Below are 23,781 nucleotides of genomic sequence, written 5' to 3' on the forward strand. Positions count from 1 at the left end.
GTCTTGACGAAATTGGTTGCACTAGATGTGAAGAAAGATTTGATAATTTATTGTTACTCATTGCGGGACAATAATAACAAAGGTTTGTTTTTTATTTTTCAGAAACATTATTTTATGTTTTAGAAGGACTATAAATTTGCCATAGTAAATAAATATAAGTAAATAATTATCTGTTTTGTGTTTTTCATACCCATCACAAAGCGTTAGATTTATTTTTCGAACTTTTAAATTTTTCTTATTAGGATGTTTGCTTACCATGTTTGAGATCCCGGGTTCAGTCCCCGGCAAGGTTGATGCTTATTTTTAAAAAAATAAATGTTTTATCACCCCAATATTGATTTTATTGGTCCCTGGAGTAGTTTGTGGAGACTGATCAACTTTTCTTCGTGTATATTACAAATGATCGCCCGACATACTACGATCGGAGTACCAATGCAGTGTTCTATGCACCATTGGGTGGGTATAAGAGAATGATTATTCTGATAATAAATTATGTACTATGTATCTAGTAAAACGTTCCTTCTGATCCCCATGAATATGTTCCTTTAAACAATTATATAACAATAAATTTATCAAAATATTTTCTTAATTTTTTCTGTGCACTGTTTCTTTTTTATTTTAATTTTAAAATATTAATTCGTCACCCATAAATCAAACAGGCGTATCTCATACTAAGCAACTTTTCAGGAGAGCCAAAAAACAATAATAGGGTCAAAACTGCCATTAAATTATATAAATATCACCTTTTAAGGGTTGAGGCACTACTAAGAGCACAAGATTTAATTCAATTTTCATAAGTTTGAAATGGCTTTCTTTTTAGGTATGCCTGTTTGTGTGGCTCCTAATTAGTGAATACTAGGTGTGTTTTATAGTTACGCCCAGATGTTTCGAACCGATATTGTGCTATATTTAAAAGGAAAAGGAACATCATGAGATTAAAAAAATAAATACATTTTAAAATTATTTTTTTATTCACACATTCAGTGCTCTTTATGAAAAAGAAAAATCGACAAAATAGAAAGAATTTCTTTCAAACAATCTTTAGAGGCTACAGAGGCTACACATTGGTCCTTTATGGGACGATTTAAACACCGACCTGTAAAGTGATAAGCTTGGCGTATTAATTATTCTTTATGAAAAAATTATCTCACAAATAACATTCGATGCATTTTTTATAAAGATAAACAATCAGATTAACTATCGGTTTTTCTTTTAACATGTTTATAATGAGAAATGATTTTTTAATAACATACATGATTGCACACTTCGGCACTCTGTGCAGTTATTTCTGTAGATATGCACGTATCAACGATCTATCGGTTATAATCAGAAGCCCGCAATATTCACAAATGTATGCACGACAGAGACTATTACCCGTATGCAGAGACAAAACTTAAGGTGAGGAAAGTACATTCTAATCTCATATGCAGGGAATAACCCGAAGGTGAAGACAATAGAATGTACTTTCCTCACCTTAAGTTTTGTCTCTGCATACGGGTATATGAGCCGAAAGTTTTGATAGGCGTACTTCATAGAAAACATACGCTACAGGCATAGGTTCTCAGAATTATTTTTTTAAAAGAAAAATTTTCTGGAACCCCCCAATATTTTTAAGCTTACCATCTGCTGCATGTTTTAAAAATAGCCATTGCCATTATTATTTTTAAATGTGCCATATCTCATTTTTTAGTTCAAATTTACATTTGAAAGGAGCCTTTTCAATCAGAGCAATTAAAATCCATACTTCTTCTTCCAAGTCGGTCCCTCAATGCTGAGGATTGTGATCACCATGAACACTTCTGATAAGTCTGTTCCACTCTAGTCTGTCCTCAGCCTGACGAACTGACTCATCAAATTTTAGCCCCGTAGCCACCTTTAATATGTATTTAAAAGTATGCATACTCAATCATATGTATTTAAAAGTATTCTATTTAAAATTAAAACAAAACAATTATCTAATATGATGGATGAATCTGATGTACTTTAAACAAGTTTGATGTATCATTAAGTTTAACAAAAACTTGTTAGAATTTGATTGCTACAAACACGGCACATGGGCTAAGAAAACCATGATTATAAATAAAACAAAACCTACCTTTATTTAATTAATTATCAGGAAAATATAATTTTTCTTTTAATTGGCCCTACACCCCCCTAGACCGCATCAACGCCCTCCAACTTACTCTGGATCTCCTACCACCCCCCTGAAGGCCTCTTGCACCCACAAGGGGTGTTATCGCCTTCTTTGAGTAAGACTGTGCAATCATCCAGATGCAATGCAGATGCAATCATCGTTATACCAGGCGCAACAAACAGGCGTATGTTTAGTAAGGGCTTTTTTGTGCTGGCAGTTTTTAAACAATACAAATAGTGAGATGGGCCTCAATCATATTTTTGCAATGAAGAATGTTAGAGATGTGCCGGTTTGCGACAACTTAAAAGATGAATACTGAATCATTTTAGTATACTTTTTAAGGTTTTCTGAGATATGCCTGTTTGTTTTGTAGGTGACAAATTATATTTGTATTTTTATAAATTCACCCAAATATAATCTCATGTTTTTTTTTATTTCATAATTGGGCTTTAACTTATTTTCTTGTACAACATTTTTGATCAATATCAAGGTGTCATTTAGATTATAACACATATTGACTTATTTTTATTTGCTTTGTATTGCATAAATAAAATATTCAAATAAATAATTGTTTGATAATGGATGTTGGTTTTAATATACTTATTACAAAAATAAATCAGAAGTGGGTAATAATATTTTAACTTGCTTTGTGTATACAAGTGTCCCCTATTTATGTAATAAAGAATTTAATTCAAGAAGTGTAATTAAAATTATTTTAGAAATTATCACCTATTTTAACTTACAATTAATTGTTTAAAAGTAGATACTTTTTAATGTGTGTCTAATGCTACCAGTTTTAAAAATCGACAAAAATAAATTGTAAACATTTGCAGCTTGTCAAAATAGAAGTATTAAAAAATGTAAACATAATTTATTACACATTTCTTAAACCTCTGTTTGGCTTTGTTCTTTAACTTTTTACTTTTACTGCCATCAGATTACAGATTTCCCCATGCGTAGGCTTAAATTATTTATTAAAACAAAAGTTCAAATGTGGACATACGAATTTGATTTTGTCTTTTTGTAACATTTCTAATCAATTCTCAAATTGATAATGGGAATCCATATTATTTAGCGATTCAATAAATCCCAAGTATCATATATTTTCAGTAGAAAATTAAGAAACAATGAGTGAACAAGGATGTCTGTATGAATTTATGTTTACCAAACACACTGAAATTGACTGTAGCAAATGACTTAGGTTTTTATGAGACTTTACCACACTTACCATAAGTATAATTGCTTAAGTACAATTAATTGGGTACATTGCACCGTACTATATAAAATTCAGATTTGTAGTAATTTAAAATGAATAATTTAACTGACTAAAAAATTATATTTAGTTAATTATTGCTCTGTTTGTTTCATACATAGTTTTACACAACACATAAATATTTATTCTTATCGTATTTGCGTTTGAATAAATCTTTCCTATGTGTTGTGTTTTTACCATAAAATGAAAAGTGGATAATTACATAATGTATTGTAAGTTTTAAAAAATATACAAGTATACAGGGTGTTCTTTTAACCCTGTCACATCCGAAACCACGATGATCAGTATGAGAAAGAAGACATATTGGCACATTAAAATAATTTTTTCGAACTTATAAAATTTACAAAAATAAAATATCAAATAAAACAATTGGTTGCTTACTTCTGCAGGGGAGAAACGAGGAGTGGGGGAGTCTAAAACACTGTCAACCGCGCGGCCACGCCCCCTTCGCTTCTTCCCTGCAGAAGTCAGCAACCATTTGTTTTTTAAAAATATTTTATGTTTAAAAATTTTCTTCATTCTAAATATTTTTTTTAATATGTCTTCTTGCCCATACTGATCATCGTGGTTTCGGATGTGACAGGGCTTAAAGAACACCCTGTATAGGTTAAAAAAAGTAGCGGTCAGCCTTGTGGTATAATGGTCAGCGCGTTAGCCTGCCATGCAAGAGGTTTCGGGTTCGATTCCCAACATGGTTGAAATGAAATATTTGTTTTAAAGAGTGTTTTCACACTAGAATATTTCATAGTCCCTGTACTGGAACCTGAAGCGTAAGAATGATCATCTTACCTTCATGTAACAAAAATGATCAAGATACACTGCAATTGGTGTATCAATGCAGTGCCCTATGCACCATTAGGTGTGGAAAAGGAATGATAATGATGGAAAAGTAGCTGTATCAGTGATTTTAGCTAAATGAAAAAATAATGAACATGTATTGTGACAAAATTGTTTCTTTTAAATTAATGATATTGAATTTTCAAAATATGCATATCACTATTTGCATGTTTACAATAATTAAAATGGTACCGTACATCGATGTATAATAAATAGACACATTATTTGTATATTAGCCCAATCTAAGATAAAGGAAATATTTACATGAAAGGGAGATCCAAGGAAGGCAAATTACCTAGGAATTGAATATTACATGCTTGTGACAAGTATACATTGTTACCGAAATTACAAGTTATCAAAATTATGGTGAAATTTTGATTTTCTTTTCTACACACGAAAATAATGTTCAATGGCCTTAGGAAATATTTTCAGTACATGACAATATAAAATCCTAATTCCAATGTTCTCTTGTCAAAATTAGATCAAGGAAGTCAAACTTGACTAGCAAAAAATATTAGATCGTGTGATAAAGAAAGGTAGGTTTTTCGCATTGGTTTTATTTTATCCAAAAAGATAAAAATATAAGTGTTTTTAAGAGCTGTTAAAATAATACATTAAAAACAAATGTATTGGAACAGTGGAACTGCGGTATAACCACGGTATATCTATTAAAAATAATATAAATACCATTTATTTTGTATTGAGCTACACCTTTTGAATATTATGTAAACGTGATGTAAACTATGCCAGCCTTATAATTATTAAAGTAGGCAATGTATTTTATATTTAATTGTTGATAATAAAATAATTTTTCATTATTAATTTATGTTTTATTTATGCATTTTTGTAAACAGAAGCTTCTGATAGTTTGAACTAGCAGAGAATACAAAAATCATTGATTAAGAAGTTTTTTCTCGCATTATATTTAGCCACCACGTTTGACGTACACACAATATATACTAGTTTGTGCAATATGAACGGTTTCCTTAAATTGTTTTATATGATTGGTTTTACTTTAATCCAGTAAAAATGGATAACTTACCATTATCAGGATCTTCAGCATATTTATATCCATTGGAGGCCCTTACTTCGTACTTGACACATGAATGCAAGGGTTGAATTCTTGCAAGTCTGAGTAAGTGGAGATAAATCATAAACATGCAAAAAAAAACTTTTTTCTGGTGCATTCATTCAAATGATTGAATGAATTAGGTGGATTTTATTTTTATTTAGTCGTGTATTTTGGTGAAGAATTGAGTATTATTATTAATCAATTGGATTAGATTTTGAAGGACACACAGGAGTTGGCAGCCAATAGAGAGGCCTAGAGGCTGCTTGCGGACGCCAACCAGGTGGATGGAAAAAGAAAGATTTATGTTTTATTTATGATTTATTAAAATTCTGTTGGAAAATTTTGGGGCCATTTTAAACTATGTAAGTTATAAATAACTCTGCTAGAAAATGGGAATAAAGTCGTGGCAAATTGAGATTCAAACCTCTGACCTCGGTTCTGTTAGTCCGTGATTTGTGTCGCAGACTTACGGAACAGAGGTCCAGGTAGTCCAAAAAACCACATTCCAAAAATCCTCAATTTTCACAAACTTATTTATCTGTCCCTACAAACATGTTAGGTAAAATGTAAAAAATCGAATTATTTTTGTCAATATTTTTAACACAAATTATTTACACACATTGTTTTTTAATCAGGGAAATATTAATTTATACTGTTTATATAATTATGTCGGCCTCGTGGAGTAATGGTCAGCGCGTTTGCCTACCATGTAAAATAGGTCTCGGTTCGATTCCCGACATGGTTGATATGTAATATTTATTTGAAAGGGTGTTTTCTCACTAAAATATTTCATAATCCCTAAATCGTAAAACTGATCTTTTTACCTTCATGTAATAAAAATATCAAGATACCCTGCGATTGGTGTACCAATGTAGTGCCCTATGCACTATTAGGTGCGGAAAGGGAATAATGAGATGATATATATTATGTTAGTCCGCAAAAAGTATTTCATACTAAATAATGCAGGCCTAGTGTTTTTCAGTGATATGGAAAAAACATGTTTGATATTATACATGTAGGTACTCATACATGCATTATTATCTATTATTTAATACTTTTATTAGGGGTGATATTCCAAACCCTCTCGTGGCCGTAGAAAACACCTTTATCCCGTGTATTTATATACAACATAACACAATAACAGCTGCAAGAGCGGTTCAAAATAGCACCGCAGGTGTTAACAAAAAAACACAACCAATGAAATATTTCAACTATTTCTTACTTTAATCTAGTTGGATTCTAATGCACAAGTGCCATTAAGACCAGTTTGGTGTGTTCAATTTAACTTTCATTGGAATGATATCTAACCTCGTATCTGACAGTTCAGTTTTTTGTTGTCATTTTGCACATTACCTACCTACTCAACTTTTATTCTTTTGTTTTTACTGCGTGACAAGAAAGAGATAAGTTTTGTGAGACTGGAATCCAGCTGTGAAAATATTTCCAACCGGTGCAATTTATTCAAAATAATATTCAAGAACATCGTTTGTTTTACAAGTTTTTTTGCCAACCAGGACCCGCAATGTAAATCTTATTAATTTATTACTAAATTTTGACTCAAGTCAATATTGTTGCCAATAAAATTTCAGTTGTAGGTATGCTAATTTATTTTAATTCGGCCGATCTCTCTAGTGCGGCATGGTGTAGCAGTTGTTAAACATAATGTTCTATTAGTTGTAGCAATCCATTTTCTGTTCTAGTTTACTAATTTTATTTTATTTTTATTCTCTGATATTGTAGTTTTCTAAAAAAATGCGTTTTGAACATGTGAACATTTACTTTTATAATAAGTTCAAATATTAATAATGTAATTTCATTTCTTTTAAATGATGCATTTTTACTAGTATTTTTTGAAAATGAGTGATATTTTTGTCACAGGTTGCTAGAAGTTTGTGTAGACTCTCTGGAATCAGCTAGGAATGCTTATAATGGTGGTGCCGGAAGGCTGGAAGTCTGTAGTTCATTATCTAATGGTGGTCTTAGTCCATCTGCCGGGTTGCTAACAGTTATAAAAAACACCGTAAGTAAATAAAAAAATGTTATTTTTCAGCACACATAAATGGCGAAGGAATTTTATTTAATCCAACCCTAAAAAGTTTTATTTCCCATGTATATTATTTACAATATTTATTTATTAGGGTTATAACCCTTAGAAGTACTGGACCGTCTTTCATATTGTATTTATTAGTTTTAATATAAATCCCATAAGTCAGCAAAAGTATTTTTAAGGGGTCTATAAAAAAAACTGCACGAAAGAATCTACTTTTTTGTTACGATTTCATAAAAAAAGAGTGAGCATTATTATTTAAACAAAAATGTAGACGGTCAAAGGAGTTTTATATTTTTAAAAATAATTTGAAAGTGGCTTGACTTGTGGTAATGATTTATGAGGTTTCTGAAAATTACAATTCATATTTTATTCCAAATGGAAAAACACTGAATTGAATGAATTGAAAAATAATGGTCCTCATTTCTCCCTCAATTTTAATTATATAAAGAGCAATGTTTTTATATTCTTATACTTTAATACTAATGATAAGTTTTTACATTAATTCAATGGCTCATTTAACATTCCATTGCCGTATTATCTTGATAATTTGCTGCACGAAGGAAATATTATTCTTAAACTTCAGCTGTAAGTTCAGTGACAGTAATATTGCAGTGAATAACATTTGTCTTGCCGGGAATCAAACTTTAGATTACATGTATTGTAACCAAATACTGTAGCTTCTACACCATGGGGTGGACAAAAATTTCATAAATATTCCATGAAGTTAAATAACCGTCAAAGGGGACAGAGGAAGCATGATGTGTACAGCTGTGTATTCATTTTTAACTTTTTCCTAATTTCCATAATACGTAATTTATGTATAGAGTATAATATAATAGTGACATTCTTTGAGCCTTAAATAATATGCCAATATCATGTTCAATGAGAACATAATTATTATTTCATGTATACGCCACATTGTAATCGCTTAAGCAAGATAATCAGATATCTTAAGTAAATCAATTTTTCATTAGACTGATTTTATATTAAAATTATTTAGATTATTTTGTCAGCTTTAGCTCGGCAGATCTTTGATCGGTATTTCTATTAATTTTCTTTTTATGTGAATAGTTGCCGGATATCCGAATCTATGCCATGCTGAGGTGCCGACCGGGATCTGACTTTTGCTACACTTCTGAAGAGATTGATGTCATGATGACAGATCTTAAGATATTCAAAGGCATCGGTGTTCACGGATTTGTTTTTGGCGCTCTGAAAATCGATGGATCGATAGATGTGGATTCTTGCCGGAAAATAATTTCAAACGCATATCCCTCACCCGTTACTTTTCACCGGGCGTTCGATGTTTGTCTCAATCCGATGGAATCTTTAGAAACAATTATAACCCTCGGATTCGAAAGAATTTTGACAAGTGGTCAACAAGGGTCTGCGGGCTCTGATCTGGCTTGCGGGTTGATCAAAGATCTGATTGAAAAAGCTGGGAATCGAATCGCCATAATGCCAGGCGCTGGAGTCTCTTTACAAAATATAAATAGGATTTTAGCAACCGGTGCTGTTGAAGTTCATGGTTCCTTGAAGACTAAAAATAATTTACCAGTTTTAAAAAATCGAATCGAAATGGGGAGCGCGGATTGTGAAACGATCAACGTAACGGATGAAAACTTGGTAAAGAATTTAGTTAAGTGCCTGTTGAATCGGGTTTAGAAGAGTAACTAACTAACTAACTAACCATCACGCCATTTCTCCGGAGGGGTAGGCAGAGAGGATAGAACGCCACACCACTCTGTCCTGGCACACTTCCTTTGCTTCCTTCACATTCATACATCTTCTCATGCACGCACGTCGATTATTCCAACTTTTCACATGACCACTTTCAAGAATTTGTTGTACTTGATCATGCCATGTCTTTCTCGGCCTTCCTCGACTTCTACAACCAGACACATTCGCATCATAAATCTTTTTAGCCGTTCTTTCATCATTCATTCGCTCCACATGACCGAACCATCGCAAAAGACCTTTCTTAATTTTGTCGATAATGCTTAACTCAGCCTTGCATTCTGCTCTAATTTCGACATTAGGGCACCTATCATACATTGTTTTTCCGCACATTCGCCTGAGGGATCGCATTTCAACAGCATTCAGTCTACTTTCGTCCCTTTTTTTCCAACTCCATGCTTCGCTTCCATACATTAGGGTTGGTACCAGAACTCCATTATGAACTGCTAACTTAGCCTCTTGCGATAGACACTTATTTGCTACGACAGACTTTAAGGCACCATTAACTCTGTTACCGGCACTAACCCTCCTTTCAATATCCTTGTCCATATTTCCATCTCTTGTAAACATACTACCCAGATATACAAATTCTTCGACCTGTTTCAAACTATCTCCATTTACTACAATCTTTCATTCAGTCATCGTTACATTTCTTTCAAAGACCATGACGTTCGACTTTTGCACATTCATTAGCAAATCACTCTCCTTGCACACTTCGTAAACCTTTGTAACCAAGGATTGCAGTTCCTCTTCGCTGTCAGCTAGGAGGACTGCGTCATCGGCGTACAGAAGGCAACTGACAATTAGATTACTCATTTTCGCTCCCACATCCATACTTTTCAATTCTTTCATACATTTATCCATGTATATGTTGAATAACCACGGTGACATTACACATCCCTGTTTGACTCCTTTAGGGATGTCAAACCAGGAAGTTAATGACCCATTTACCCTTACACACGCTACACTATCTTTGTACAAAGAGGCAATAGCGCGGACAAGGTTGTCACTCACTCCATACTCCGATAGAACCATTCATAATTTTTTCCTATCAACTCGATCAAATGCTTTTTGCAAATCAACAGAAGCGCAAAAAAGCTTCTGGTTTTTCGCCAAAAACTTTTCTGTCATATTGCGTAATGCAAATATTTGATCCATACATCCTCTACCATTCATAAATCCACTCTGTACATCCCATACTTTCTCCTTGGTCACGTTTCTTACTCTTTCTATCAGTATTCTTCCATACATTTTGCTGACAGCGCTCAGAAGACTGATAGCTCTGTAATTCCCACACTCCACCTTAGAACCCTTTCCCTTGTATAACGGCATAACAACTGCCCTCCTCCAATCAGATGGAGTCCTTTCCTCTTTGAGACACAAGTTAAAAAGTTTATGTAGCCATGTGAGAATTAATTTGCCACCCGACTTAATAAACTCTGCTGCAATACAGTCATACCCTTGCGCTTTACCATTCCGCATACATTTGACAACACTGATAATTTCTTTCATACTAATCTGACTTACCTCATCATTTGCGTTCAAACACACCTCGGATAATGTCGATACATCGGCACCGCCCGAGTTACCAGTGTGCGATTCATAAACCTCCTCAAAGTATTCCTTCCATCTCTCTTTTATTCCACTCTCACTAGTCACCATTTTTCCATCCTTATCTTTAACAACTGTCATGCCTCCGCTTTCACTGCTACTCCTGGAGTTTGTCACAGCTTTCCAGAAAACTTTAATGTTTTCATGGAAATTGTGTGTCATTTTCATTACTTCTTCATCCTTCAATTTTTTCTTCCGTTCACATACACCCTGCTTAACCTTTTTCTTACTTTCACCATACACGCGTTTAGCCGATTCATATTCAATTGTATTCTTTTATACAGCAAGCAAATTTATCCACGCATCCTTCTTTTCTTTAACAAGTTTTTTGACTTCGTCGTCCCACCACGCATCACCTTTCTTTCTCCCTAGCGTTGTCACACCGCACACTTCTTTCGCCGCCTCGCACATACTTATTTTCAAACACTCCCACATATCATTTATACCCATACATTCTACATCTTTTTCGTTCAGTCTGTGACTCACAGATCTTTCAAAATTATCTTTTATGTCAGCATTTTGCAGTTTTTCAACTTTGACTCTAGAAGGAGCCTGCACTTTGTTTGTTTGGGACCGCCATCCCTTAAACAGAATCACCCTTGAGACCACTAAAAAATGGTCTGATTCCATCTCGGCCCCTCTGTACACACGTGTGTCGACAGTTACAGGCTTCAATCTAGAGTCAATGATGACATAATCGATAATCGACCTTTCATTTCCTCTCTCCCATGTGTATTGGTGGATTCCTTTATGCTCGAAAAATGTATTTGATACAAAAAGGTTCCATTCCAGGCATACCTCTAGCAGTCTTTTCCCATTGTCATTCACTCTTGCATCCCCAAACATACCTAGAGCTGACTCCAGCCCATCTCTCCTTGTTCCCACCCAACCATTTAGATCTCCAGCCAAAACTATCCTTTCGCTATCTTTTTTCCCATTCATCACATTCATTAGACTCGTCCAAAACTCGTCCTTCTCAGATTCACAGTCGGAGTTGACAGGAGCGTATCCTATGATAACAAGCAATCTTGTCAGTCCGACCTTAAATCTGACAAACATGAGTCTCTCACTTACAAATTCATATTCATTCATGCCCTCTATCATTCTTGGCGATAGAAACGCAGCAACACCCCGGCAAGCTCTGTCCGTCTCAGGGAGACCGGACCAGAGAACCAGAGTATCACCGTGCTCCATCGAACCACTCCCTTTCTTCCAAGTCTCAGAGACACACAATAAATCTATACATTTATTCTTCATTATATCACACAGTTCATTCATCTTATCAGTCATACGTCCTCTTACATTCCAAGTGGCAATTCTACATTCCTGAGAATTCCTCCTCTTTGCGCCCCCCCGAGAGAAGCGACCTGATGGGTTGCGAGCCTCATCGAGCGAAGAGTGAAGGTCATATTTCAATTTAAGACTGATATAATGGGAGAAGTAATCGTGTGACGATGGACTTTGACACATTCCATAATTGCCAACGTAAATAATATGCTTTTGTGATGTCTATGTTATTATTATCTTCTTGACAATCATAATCATTTATATAGTTTTTCAAATATATATATTTATAAATATTATTCCGTAATTTTATGTGCATACTCCTACTAACACAACATCACTGCTCCGTGCAAAACTGATTATCATTTACTGTAATAAAATTTCTATTGAAGATGAATAAAATATAGGGCATTAAAAGACTTATTCCAATTTATATTTTTAATAAAAACTTTTTTCATTTGCGATTGGTTTTATTCATAAATAATTTACATCTCTAAAGTAAGAAACATTGCGGAATATATTTAGATTTTTATATAGGTAACATAGGTTCATATAGCAGTTACAATATACATTTAGTGTAGTGCATTCACATGCTATGGGTGTAATATGTAAAGTGAACATTATATTCAACAAGGAAATTCAAATTTGAAAACTAAAGGCTCATAACAAAAATTAAACAAACTGGGCAACATTTGACATTTGGAGAAAATTATCTATATTTGATTATTTTTTATTTTAAACAAGTCCCAATAGGTTGAGTCATGGAATAATCGCTGATATATACATAGTACGACTCCTTTGATTCTCCTACGATTGACAAATTTGATTTATGTATTGCACATTAAAAAAATATTACATTCAGTGAATTCATTAATTGTCTTAACTTGTTACAAACTACTATAATTCTGAATTATTGGTAAAACAGAGGTGTTTCTTTAGTAACTTGGAATTTAATGTTATAAAATTGGACCAACCTACAAATAAATTACCTTATATGAAGAAAATCATTAAAAAAAAAATTGTGATTTTTTTTCTACTTTTACATACAAATTATTATCTTTTTAAAAAATGGAATATTATGAAACAATTTATTTTAGCACGAAACACTTTAAAAATATCTAAGGTAATCGGTAAATTGTTGAGTAGTACTAAATTTATTATCTAGTTTTTATGCACCCTAAAAAAGAAATATGTACTTATATGAAAAGCATATTTTGGTCATTTTTAATAATAAATTATTATTGTAAGTACCTAAATATAATATTTTTTTTCCAAAATGTATGACTTTTAAAAAAAATATCTAAAGTTTTCAGATGTGATATTGATGTGTGCTCATCTTGATAATATGCATCTACGGAATTTAATTGGGGATGGGATGGAATAACGTTTTTAAAAAAACCAACAAAATGGCATTCAAATATAAATTCATGTCACGTTCCTTATAAAATATTATGTTGAATACAATTGCAGTTCATGTGGTGTGCACATATTTCTTTTGTTAGTGTCAGGACCAATAAAATTAACAGAGATAAACATTTACAGTAGAATACAAATGTTAATAATGTTTAATGATTTTAAAACATTGTCAATTTTATAGTGTTCTCGAGCGAAAAGCTCGAGATTAACAAATATTTTCATAATTTCAGACTGATGGGTGAGACCAGTCTGAAGATGTCAGTTAGGGAGTAATATCGCTAATTGGTCAAATAAATAAGTGGAAGCGTACCAAGTATTTTAATTTATAATGGAATTCAATCGAGAATAATTGTCAATAAATAATGAATAAGACAAAGTTATCAATAAAACTTCTTGGTTTTAAATAAAATAAAACTACTTTATTTAATTTTGACCAACGAGCGCTTTCGCCTAAGAAGGCATCTTCAGGACTGGCAAATTGTTTACAACATTTTGAACTTTTATAATATTTCTTACAAGGTTTGGGTATAAGAAGAACACAAGTATTTTAAGGGACAGAAAACATAAATATTATTGCAACTGGTTTGCAAAAACTGTTCATTTTCCGGAAAGTTTTATACCGAAATTGGGATTAAATCCTAGTAATTTTTTTTATGTAAAAGGTAAGGAAAGAACACATGGAAGAAGTAACAGAGTGGGAAATACACTTTTTAGCAGATTGATTTTGATTTTATGATAAGGATGTTTACATATTTTTAAGGAACATACAAATTTATTTTTTTGTTTTCGAACTGAAAATTACTCAATTGAATGTTGTAAACAATTTACCAGTCCTGAAGATGCCTTCTTAGGTGAAAGCGTTCGTTGGTCAAAATGAAATAAAGTGAAACTAAACCAAGAAGTTTTATTGATAATTTTATTTGTAATTTTATCAAAATCATTAACTATGGAGTTTTATCAAGAAATGTCTACAAAAAACATCAATACAGTTAATAAATTACATAGAACGAATAGTTGTTCACGCTTAGTGGGCTGAATCGATATTATTGTCACAAAAATATTTTTGTTTCAATTCATAATATTCGGCATTAAAGAAAGAAACTAGTTGTAAGATTTAAGCCACAACAAGAATTCGAAATATAATGGAAACAATCTATCAAAAATATGTCTAATTTCTCCTGATAATCGTCTTCCATTGGGGTATTCTAGAAACTGGGATACTTTTATTTCTATTATATAAGTTAGTGGACTTTGTTTTAAGTTAGTATTTACACAGCAGAAAAAAACAATTCTTAAGGCCGTAAATTGTGTAAACATTTCATATCTACATAATATAAATGAGTGACAGTGTGTATGAAACTTGTTAGGGTGAATTAGTAAGTAAGTACATACTTGAATATCAATGTACTATAATTAGTGTATTTTAAAACTACAGTATATCAAATTAAATGTGGGTCTACACAAAATTGATTATGTATGTGGCAGTGGTGTGCTTGTATGTAAAAAATTTTGAGCTATTTTATTGCGCATCTTCAAAAATGATTTTTGTGCTTTTAAATTCCATAATATAATTTAGTTATAATTAGTTTATTCATATCTACTAAAAACAATGTTATTAATTGGTTTTTGTTTTTCTTTTGTCGCTAAATACTATTTATTGAACCGTATCTATATGTTTGCTCTCTCAGCAGAGATAGTTTTGAGATTATGTTCGTACTTATGTAGCGATGTGTGAATGTCATTGTTTACTATACTGTAATCTTTATTTTGTGTCATTGTGAATGTAATCGACTTTTTGTTATTTTATGTCTCAAATTCATTGATAAATATAGGTTATTTTTGTGACAATTATTTATTAACAACTAGTTTTTGCTTATTATAAAGATTAGTTCATAAATTTTAGTGTATGTACCCTGGAGGAGTTTCTCTATAAACAGTTAATTTTATTTACATAAGTATATATTTTTTGTTATTATAAATATGTACAAACAAATTTCAATTTCACAAGTAAATTGGTTCTCAAGATTTGATATACATATATTGTTTTAAATCTTGTGTGGTTACCAACACACATATGAGTCATCTATTTCCAAAACCTGCTATCTCCCTATGGCGGCCATAGTGAGGTAGTGGCTTTTGGAAATTGACGACTCATATATGTATTTAACAAATTGTTTCAAATAAGTAAAACAATGGTGTGTTATATATTACCAAATTGTAGTACTTAATGTAAATACTAAGCTTCATTTTATTTTATTTTTTCTGAACACTTTAATGATGTCATTAAAAAACTTAAGTACTTAAATATTTCACATCTAAAAAAACAGCAATACATTTTCTATCTACAGGTAGTCAAAACATATTATTTTGATGCCTAGTGTCAGAACTCAAGCAATGATATATCTTATTAGAGGTACAAACGACTCATTGCGGATTAAAATTATCACTGTACAAACAAATTAATCAGTGAGAAAATTACAATGGTAGTTTGTAGAACTTATAAGGGCTTTTACGGATCATTCGATGGTGTTTCTTTTGAGTGTAAAATACATTTAATATTAAATTTAAAAATCAGTACTTAAGCAGTTTGATGAAAAAATATTAACTTTTGAAAATATGCCTTCATAGCAATTTCGTCAAAGCATTTTATATTATTTTATTTTTTATAATTTTCTTCGGGAAGGCTTAATACATAGTTCCGATGACTGCTCTGTCACAATATAATTTGTGTCTTTGACAAAACTTAGAGGAAGCGCTTGTAGTATTGCAAAATTAAGTATTTATAAACGATCATTTTCTAATTATCGGCTCTACACTTCTTCGTTTATAATATCCTTCATCTTGATGTATGAATATGGTACCTCTTTGAGAGTTTTTGTTTACTATTTACACAGCAGGTACATCCTAAATCTAAAAAAATCAGTAGTTTGCATTAATACAGAATGGTGGATATCATATAATGTCCTTAGTATGCTTTAGAAATTATTAGAAAATAATTGTGCATTTTTGAAACAATGATGGCGAGTTTTGTTACATTATGAACAATACTAAAAGATCACATGGATTATAACACTTTAGCATCTTGTCGCAGCGAAGTTGTCAGTACTCTGTACTAAGTCTTAGAATAAAAATTTTGTTGCTAATAATGGTGTATTTTACACGATCACAGAGTGTCTATTGGTCTTGATATTTGGTGTGTACTTCTCCAAGCGAGCGGGGTCCGTATTGAGGGCACTGTAGTCTACTGGAAAGGGCTCTCTACACAGGGGACCTCTGGGAGGTACCACTGCCCACTGACCCGGCCCGTTAGGATTCTTACCACACAGCCAGTTGGAGTAACAGCGTTTGTAAGTGTCAAATATTAATGGCAAGTGTTCATTCTGGAAAACCAAATCGAAAGAAATTTGTTTACTTTTTATTTATGATACAAAACAATGAAAATGTATAACATTCCCAGGAGTTACTGAAACTTAATTCGGGACTAAAATAAGATTTTAACATTTAAAAAAACAAATACATATTATAAATGCAAAACAGAAACCAAACAAATAATATAATATTTTATATTTACATACCTACATGTTTTATGCTATATATTTATGTTCGTAAATAGTGGATAAGGCGTATAAAATTCTAGGGTTTATCTTATGAATCTCCAAGCCATTCTAATCACCACATACATTCAAATTTTTTTACTATACTTATGTACGCAGTCAACTCCAATTCATTTCATTAGTATGGTAATCGAATTGACAATATTCTAAAGAAATTTATAAGTAGCCAGCAATATCGTTTTGGTAACATTGAAAATATACCCTATTTTATATACCAACTTGTAAATACAATTATACCTCAAATTAATTTATTAGACGTACCTGTAAAAATTATAATGGACTCAGTATTAATGTAGACATTTTTGATTGCACATTGCATTTATACAGAAAATTTCTTCATAGAATTGATTATTTGGGATAGTTGCTGAATGTACATCTTCTTGCAAAGTTTATAATATGTATAAGTACCACATGCGATTCAAGTGTATGTGTATGTTTTATATATGGTTTTAGATGTTTGTATATGTACGCGTTCATATATGTGTGCCTGAGTGACTCAGAGTGTGCACTAGGTACTACTAGATTAGAAAATCTGTTAAGATTTACATTTTGCATCAGCATTTTGCTCAAGCATTATTCATAAATAAAAAATAGCTTAAACTTACACTAGTGAGAAGTTTGTAAGCAGTATCCAATATCTCGTCACATCTTGAAGTGCTCAAGCCAACAACAGACATATAGAAAGCTCGTAGCTCTTGGCGACTTATTTCTCCTGATCCTAGAAGTATTATTTGAAATTTAATTAATGCAACAAAAAACTAAGAGTGGTGTTTGGTTCTATATTTTAGATGTCTAGATTCCATGAATAAATAATATGAATGCATCCACTATCGTACAAAGTACATAGCTACATCTTACATAATTGTATAAATTTACCACTCTTGTTGATAATCCCGAAGAGGATCTTGCAAAAGTATTGTAGAAAGAGCGGAAAACGATGGAAGCGGCCGCAGGAGGGAAGGAGGAGTGGCCATCTTGCTAGCCACATGGCACAGTCAACTGTACCGGGAGGTAGACCAGCTGATAGTCTTCTCCAGTATGATTTCTCCCGGAATCTGAAAAGAAACAAAAGATGGAGAAGGTTCAGAAGAAATTTCTTAGATTTCTCTACACCAGAGAGTGCAGATGTTATCCATGATTTTATCCCACAGAGTTTCTCCAGGGTATGCTTGGTTACAACTGTTTTGGGACCAGCAGTGCAAATCTGGGTGCTCTTTAGAGTGTAGATTTCAAGTACTTATTATGTGTGGCATTGCTAGCACGTAATAAATATCTAAATTAGAGAGCGTTTAGAATCATACTGTAGAAGCGATGTGGATATAATTACTTTATATATATTTTTGACAACCCTAAAATTATGTGGAGCATTTGTTTTTATGTTACAGATAATAGACAGCGTCTACATGGACTGTTCCACATTCCAATATACAAAAACTATCTGCCAATGGCTATATCTGTTGGAAGAGCTTCCTCTATGTTGAATAATATTACTTTGGACTTCGATATTTTTCATGTCTCTGAGGGAGTTTGTAGCTGCAGGGTTCTCTTGCTCTTTTAACATTTTACAACAACAACAAACCATCACGCCGTTTTCCCGTAAGTGTCGGCAAAGAGGATAGAACGCCACATCACTCTATCTTTGCATACAGATCTCGCTTCTTCTACATTCATACATCTTCTCATGCACGCGTGCCGATTATTCCAACTTTTGACATGTCCATCTTCAAGTATTTGTTGGATTTGGTCATGCCACGTCTTTCTCGGTCTACCCTATTTCTGCATCCATCAACATTCGCATTGTAAATATTCTTAGCCGTTCTTTCGCTGTCCATTAGTTCAACATGTCCAAACCAGCACAGAGCTCTTTTCTTGATTTTGTCGATAATGCTTGTCTCAACCTTACATAAGGTATGGATCTCAACATTTGTGCATCTATAGTGCATAGTTTTACTACACATTCGCCTGAGAGATCGCATTTCGACAGCATTCAGCCTACTTTCATCCCTGTTTTTCCAAATCCATACTTCGCTCCCACACATCAGGGTCGGGACCAGGACTCCGTTGTGTACTGCTAATTTTGCCTCTTTCGACAAACATTTATTTGTCAAAGTTGATTTAAGTGCTCCGTTCACCCTCCTTTCAATATCTTTTACAGTCATTCCATCCCTAGTAAACATACTTCCCAGATACATAAATTCCTCTACTTGTTTTAGTATAACTCCATTCACAGTGATTTCACATTTAGTCATACTTTCATTTCTTTCATAAACCATCACATTCGATTTATTGACATTCATCAGCAAATCGCTTCCCTCGCATACATCGTAGACCTTTGTTACCAAGAATTGCAGTTCCTCTTTGTTGTTAGCAAGAAGCACGGCATCGTCAGCATACAAAAGTCAATTGACATTTAAATTACCTATTTTTGCTCCCATTCTTAAGCCTTTCAGTTCTTTCATGCAGTTATCGATATACATGTTGAACAGCCATGATGACATCACACATCCCTGTTTCACTCCTTTATGAATGTCAAACCACAATGTGTATGATCTGTTTACCGTAACACATGCTGTGCTGTCTTTATACAGAGAAGCAATAGCTCTAACATTTTAACAATTATAATATTAACAATTTTAAAATGTTAAAGCTATTGCTTCTACATTTTAAAATTGTTAATATTATGATTTATATGTTTTTTAAATATTATTATTTACACTGTATTTGTATTATATGTGTACAAATTAAGAAATTTGTAATGTACGTAAGTACCTAAATGATATCGTAGTGATCATAGAACAACGACGGGTGTGCAAAGAATGCAACATTGGATATTTTTTATATTTGATCTTAAAAAGGTTTTGTATTCCAGGTTTGAAATGAATAAAATGATATACTTTTGTACTTATCGAGTTAAAGCATGAAGCTTCAAAAATGATTTAACCAATCTCATGGAAAGTTGAAAAAAATATGTGTATCGTCGTTCTACGATCATGACCATATGTGTAAATATAATTAATGTCAAACACATTAAAGATCAATTGATTATTCACATTTGATTGGGCGCTGCATCAATAGGTTGCACAGGTACACCAATTGCAGTATAACTCAATCTTTTTTGTTTGTCTCAGTCTTACGCTTCACCCGGCAATGCATGGACTATAAATATTGCAATGTACAAACATCTTTTAAAATAAATATTTTATGACAATCATGTTGGGAATCGAACCTGAGACCTACAAGGTGGGCAAATACGGTTTTATTTTACCAAATAATTAACATTAATAATTAATTTAGGAACTCGATGAAAGCATGTATGAAAAAATATAATGCAGTGTTTTTGATTATTAAAATAAAGTGCATACATTTATTACCACTTACTGTGCTGGCAATGGTAAAATGAAGTTCTCTATGAATTCGTATTTCACTTCTAGTAAAATATGAAACTCAGGAGAGGTAGTTGACCAGTCTGCAAAGTGTGCCAATCTCTGAAAATCATAATCTGTTTTCTTTTAATGTACATTTTACAAAATGCAATGGACAACCCACGGAAGGGAGATGATATGTCCATGCATAAATATGTATGTAAATTCAGTGAGCATGTCGAATTATATATCGTCAATACTTTATTATATTATTATTTTTTTAAATTATGGAAAATAGAATATTAAACAGTACATAAATGTATATGTTAAACTTTTGTTTTTAAATACCTCTATTTCAAAATATCTCGTCTTTTGATTAATGTAACGCGACATTACAGCACCATTTGTAGAGGAATTTTTTAGCAGTCTTCCAACTAATGAGTGAGGTGAGGTGAATGCACCGCGGTGCTCACATACGTCTGTGAGCGTCTATGACAGTACTACTACACGGTTCTCACAAATATCATATGTGAAGAATTTTTTATCAATTTTTTTATCAAATTTTTTTTTTTTTTTTACTTATATTTAATTCCCGCCAAACTGCAAAAGCAGTTTTTTTGCAGGGATTTATCTCTTTACATATTTTAGTAACACAATATAATAATTTTTACGTACAAATTTAAAAAATATATCAATAAAATAAAAGTTTAAAAAAAATTAAATACAAGTAAATCAAGTCTTTTTTGATACTGAAATATTTGAAAAATTATAAACAAACACGTTTCTTAACACTGTTTTAAATTGTTTGGTTTCTCTTTTTTTTTACCCACTAAACTTAGAATTTAAGAAAAATATTTTTAATAGACATTTTACTTCATTTTTATTTATATCACTATTCTTTATTTCGTCCGGGAGTCTATTTACTATTCGTGAGAGTATATACGCCCTGGTCCTGGTCCATCATCAAGTATAAAGTCTATATAATCATGGTCAATAACAAAATAGGTGTTTAAACTAATAAATAAAACACATAAATTTTGAACACGGAAAGAGTTAAGAGTCAACATTGAAACATACTTAAATTATTGTTGTAAATAATATTTTAAGCACCAGCTGTGTGGTTTTTAATATTTGTCATTTTACATATTTGACATTGTTTATGATAATCTGAATTTTACTGGATCCACTCTCTACTAATTGTATTTATTTATTTATTCAAATTGCATTTCCTCAAGAGATCATTTGAAAATACTGCCTAAAATCTCCTTTTTTTTCGTTTCAACAAAAATGGAAAAGCTTTTGAAGAGAGAATACAGAAGTCAAGGCATTTAAAGAACTTTCATCTACTTATTGGATTGTTAAAGTGATTACTGTATAAAATCAACCATTCTGCCTGTGTTAGTGAAGTGTATTTTTGTGGCATAACACTTATTAGTGCCATATACTGAGATAAAGTATAAATAACATGATTTTTATAATTTGAAGTCCAAACAATGCAATCAACTTTACCTCACAAAAGTGCTCAAAGTCTTGTTCGCTAACTAAGTCATCTCTGTCTAAATCTAATAGCTCTGTGAAGAAAAGAGTCATCTTGTCCTGCTGAAGTGTAGTCAGTGCATCTGGGGGGTCTTCCTCCACTTCTCCGTCTCCTCCTCCTCCGTCGCCCCCGTCTATACTGTATCGGTTCACCCAAGTAGCTGCAAAATGGATGTGAAAATTTAGTATCTAGTTTTTGAACACAAACAGAAGGAGGTGTCTAAAATGTTCACTTTCGTCTACTTGACATTCCATTTTGAAGGCTTGTAATCAAATAAAATAATACATTTAACCCAAAACCAAACATCGTCTTGTAGAGCAGAAATCTTGTGGCTCGGAGTGTGCATTCGGTATTCTTATTTATTTTAATTTATTACCTCCATGGAAAACGCAAAAGTTAACAATTATTCTTTTCTCACTTGAAATTCTTATTTATTTATTTTTTTGGTCACATTTAATGTGTATATCTTTTGCATACTTTATGAAAACTTAATTGGTCTTTTTATGTTAAAAAATTGTTGTTTTTAATACTTATATGTGACTGTATGTTTTCTGAATAAAATTTAAAAAAAAAAAATTGCCATTGTTAAATAAATGTAACACATAATATTGATGGACAACTATGAAATAAATATCTACTTACTCCAAACGTGCACACTCCAGCCATGCCCCTTTTCCTTGCTATCGTGTGAGTCGTGGCTATGCTCTTCATCTTCCATTGGTCCGTCAGTTTCTGGTAAGGTCCGCCACCGTTTCAACAGCTCCTTGGTTCTGTCTTTCGTCTTATCACAGGCCTGCTTCCAGTTCGTAAAGTATTTCCGCGGAACCTTAGGCGATCCCATGTTAACTTTAGAGTCTTGTCTTTCGAACGGGTCTTTCGAACTGTCATTGAATCTAGAATGTTTTCCATCTCTGGGTGATTTTTCCTTTTCCGGTACGGACTTTTCTGGTATGTCAATGGCGAACGAGGGTGTGGCTGCGAATCGGACATCCTTTTCAGACTTTATACTGTTTGTTTTAGTTACGGACAACGTGTTGGTGACTGCCTCTTCACTTTTGGATATTCTCACGGTGCTAGTAATGATTCCCGGATGAAGATCTTTAGAGCTGACTCCTTTATGGCATTGTTTGTTGTATTCCTTCGCGTGGTCCTTGTTGTCCATTCTGCAACGACCTAAAATATAAAACAAAAAATATTTATTATTATGGAGGTCCTATTTTGGCAAAAATGTGGCAAACGACTGTGGCAAGCGACGAAACCCGCCCGAAAACAAAATTTAAGATTAATAAAGGCCAAACGAAAATATGAAATTATTTATTTATAGATGGCTCTTTTATCATTTTTATTGAAAAATGCATTTTTACGTATATTTTCAATGGAAATTTTACAAAACTTGGTTTGCGGAAACTTTACACTCTATCGATTGTAAAAAAACCATAATAATATAATTTATGTCATTTTCACAAAACGGTGTACAAAACAAAAAACAAGAAAAGCTATTTTATATTTCAATCCAAGTCCTTTTCACAATTGAAAAGGACCTAAATTATATAGTTAAGGTATTTGTTACAATCAATATAGTGTAAAGATTCCGCAAACCAAGTTTTGTGAAATTTCCATTGAAAATAAACGTAAAAATGTCATTTTTCAATAAAAAATATAAAAGCGCCATCTATGAACAGTTAGTTTCATATTTTCGTTAAGAATCACCTTAAGAATTCCAAATTGAATGGTCAAAAATATTACAAAAACGTTTTATTTATTAAAATGCAATTCCATCACGAAACGTCAGTTCTATGAATGAATTTAAATACATCAATTATTTTCAACTGTGATGACACATATTATTTGATA

At 32.4% G+C, this 23,781-nt stretch overlaps 2 protein-coding genes and 1 long non-coding RNA gene across 5 annotated transcripts; 2 read left to right on the forward strand and 1 right to left on the reverse strand.

Annotated features, from left to right (window-relative positions):
- The first annotated feature begins 6,676 nt into the window (after positions 1 to 6,676).
- LOC148283597 (copper homeostasis protein cutC homolog) lies at positions 6,677 to 12,458 on the forward strand. Of its 2 annotated transcripts, none has more exons than XM_088243598.1 (3): positions 6,677 to 6,911; positions 7,195 to 7,336; positions 8,438 to 12,458. In XM_088243598.1, the coding sequence occupies exon 3, from the start codon at positions 8,462 to 8,464 to the stop codon at positions 9,029 to 9,031; it is 570 nt and encodes a 189-aa protein (XP_088099724.1). In that variant the 5' UTR covers positions 6,677 to 6,911; positions 7,195 to 7,336; positions 8,438 to 8,461; the 3' UTR covers positions 9,032 to 12,458. The 2 variants fall into 2 exon arrangements, with proteins under 2 accessions (XP_088099724.1, XP_088099723.1); XM_088243597.1 differs by having other exon boundaries at positions 6,679 to 6,840.
- A 1,727-nt stretch (positions 12,459 to 14,185) lies between these two features.
- On the reverse strand, positions 14,186 to 23,479 carry LOC148283598 (uncharacterized). Of its 2 annotated transcripts, none has more exons than XR_015825559.1 (6): positions 22,570 to 23,479; positions 21,900 to 22,087; positions 20,400 to 20,513; positions 17,905 to 18,083; positions 17,634 to 17,746; positions 14,186 to 16,794 (listed from the first exon to the last, which is right to left on the reverse strand). XR_015825559.1 is itself a non-coding variant. In XM_088243596.1 (6 exons), the coding sequence occupies exons 1-6, from the start codon at positions 23,087 to 23,089 to the stop codon at positions 16,570 to 16,572; spliced, it is 1,332 nt and encodes a 443-aa protein (XP_088099722.1). In that variant the 5' UTR covers positions 23,090 to 23,479; the 3' UTR covers positions 14,186 to 16,569. The 2 variants fall into 2 exon arrangements, 1 of the variants encoding a protein (XP_088099722.1); XM_088243596.1 differs by having other exon boundaries at positions 20,407 to 20,513.
- Positions 15,341 to 19,649, forward strand: LOC148283599 (uncharacterized). The gene is made up of 3 exons (XR_015825560.1): positions 15,341 to 15,369; positions 16,625 to 16,761; positions 18,414 to 19,649. It is a non-coding gene; the product is annotated as an uncharacterized LOC148283599 (long non-coding RNA).
- Positions 23,480 to 23,781: the final 302 nt, after the last annotated feature.

This window comes from Micrasema longulum, unplaced genomic scaffold (assembly GCF_059751315.1).
Source record: "Micrasema longulum isolate JH-2025_06_02 unplaced genomic scaffold, ASM5975131v1 h1tg000218l, whole genome shotgun sequence".
Taxonomy (NCBI): Eukaryota; Metazoa; Arthropoda; class Insecta; order Trichoptera; family Brachycentridae; genus Micrasema; species Micrasema longulum.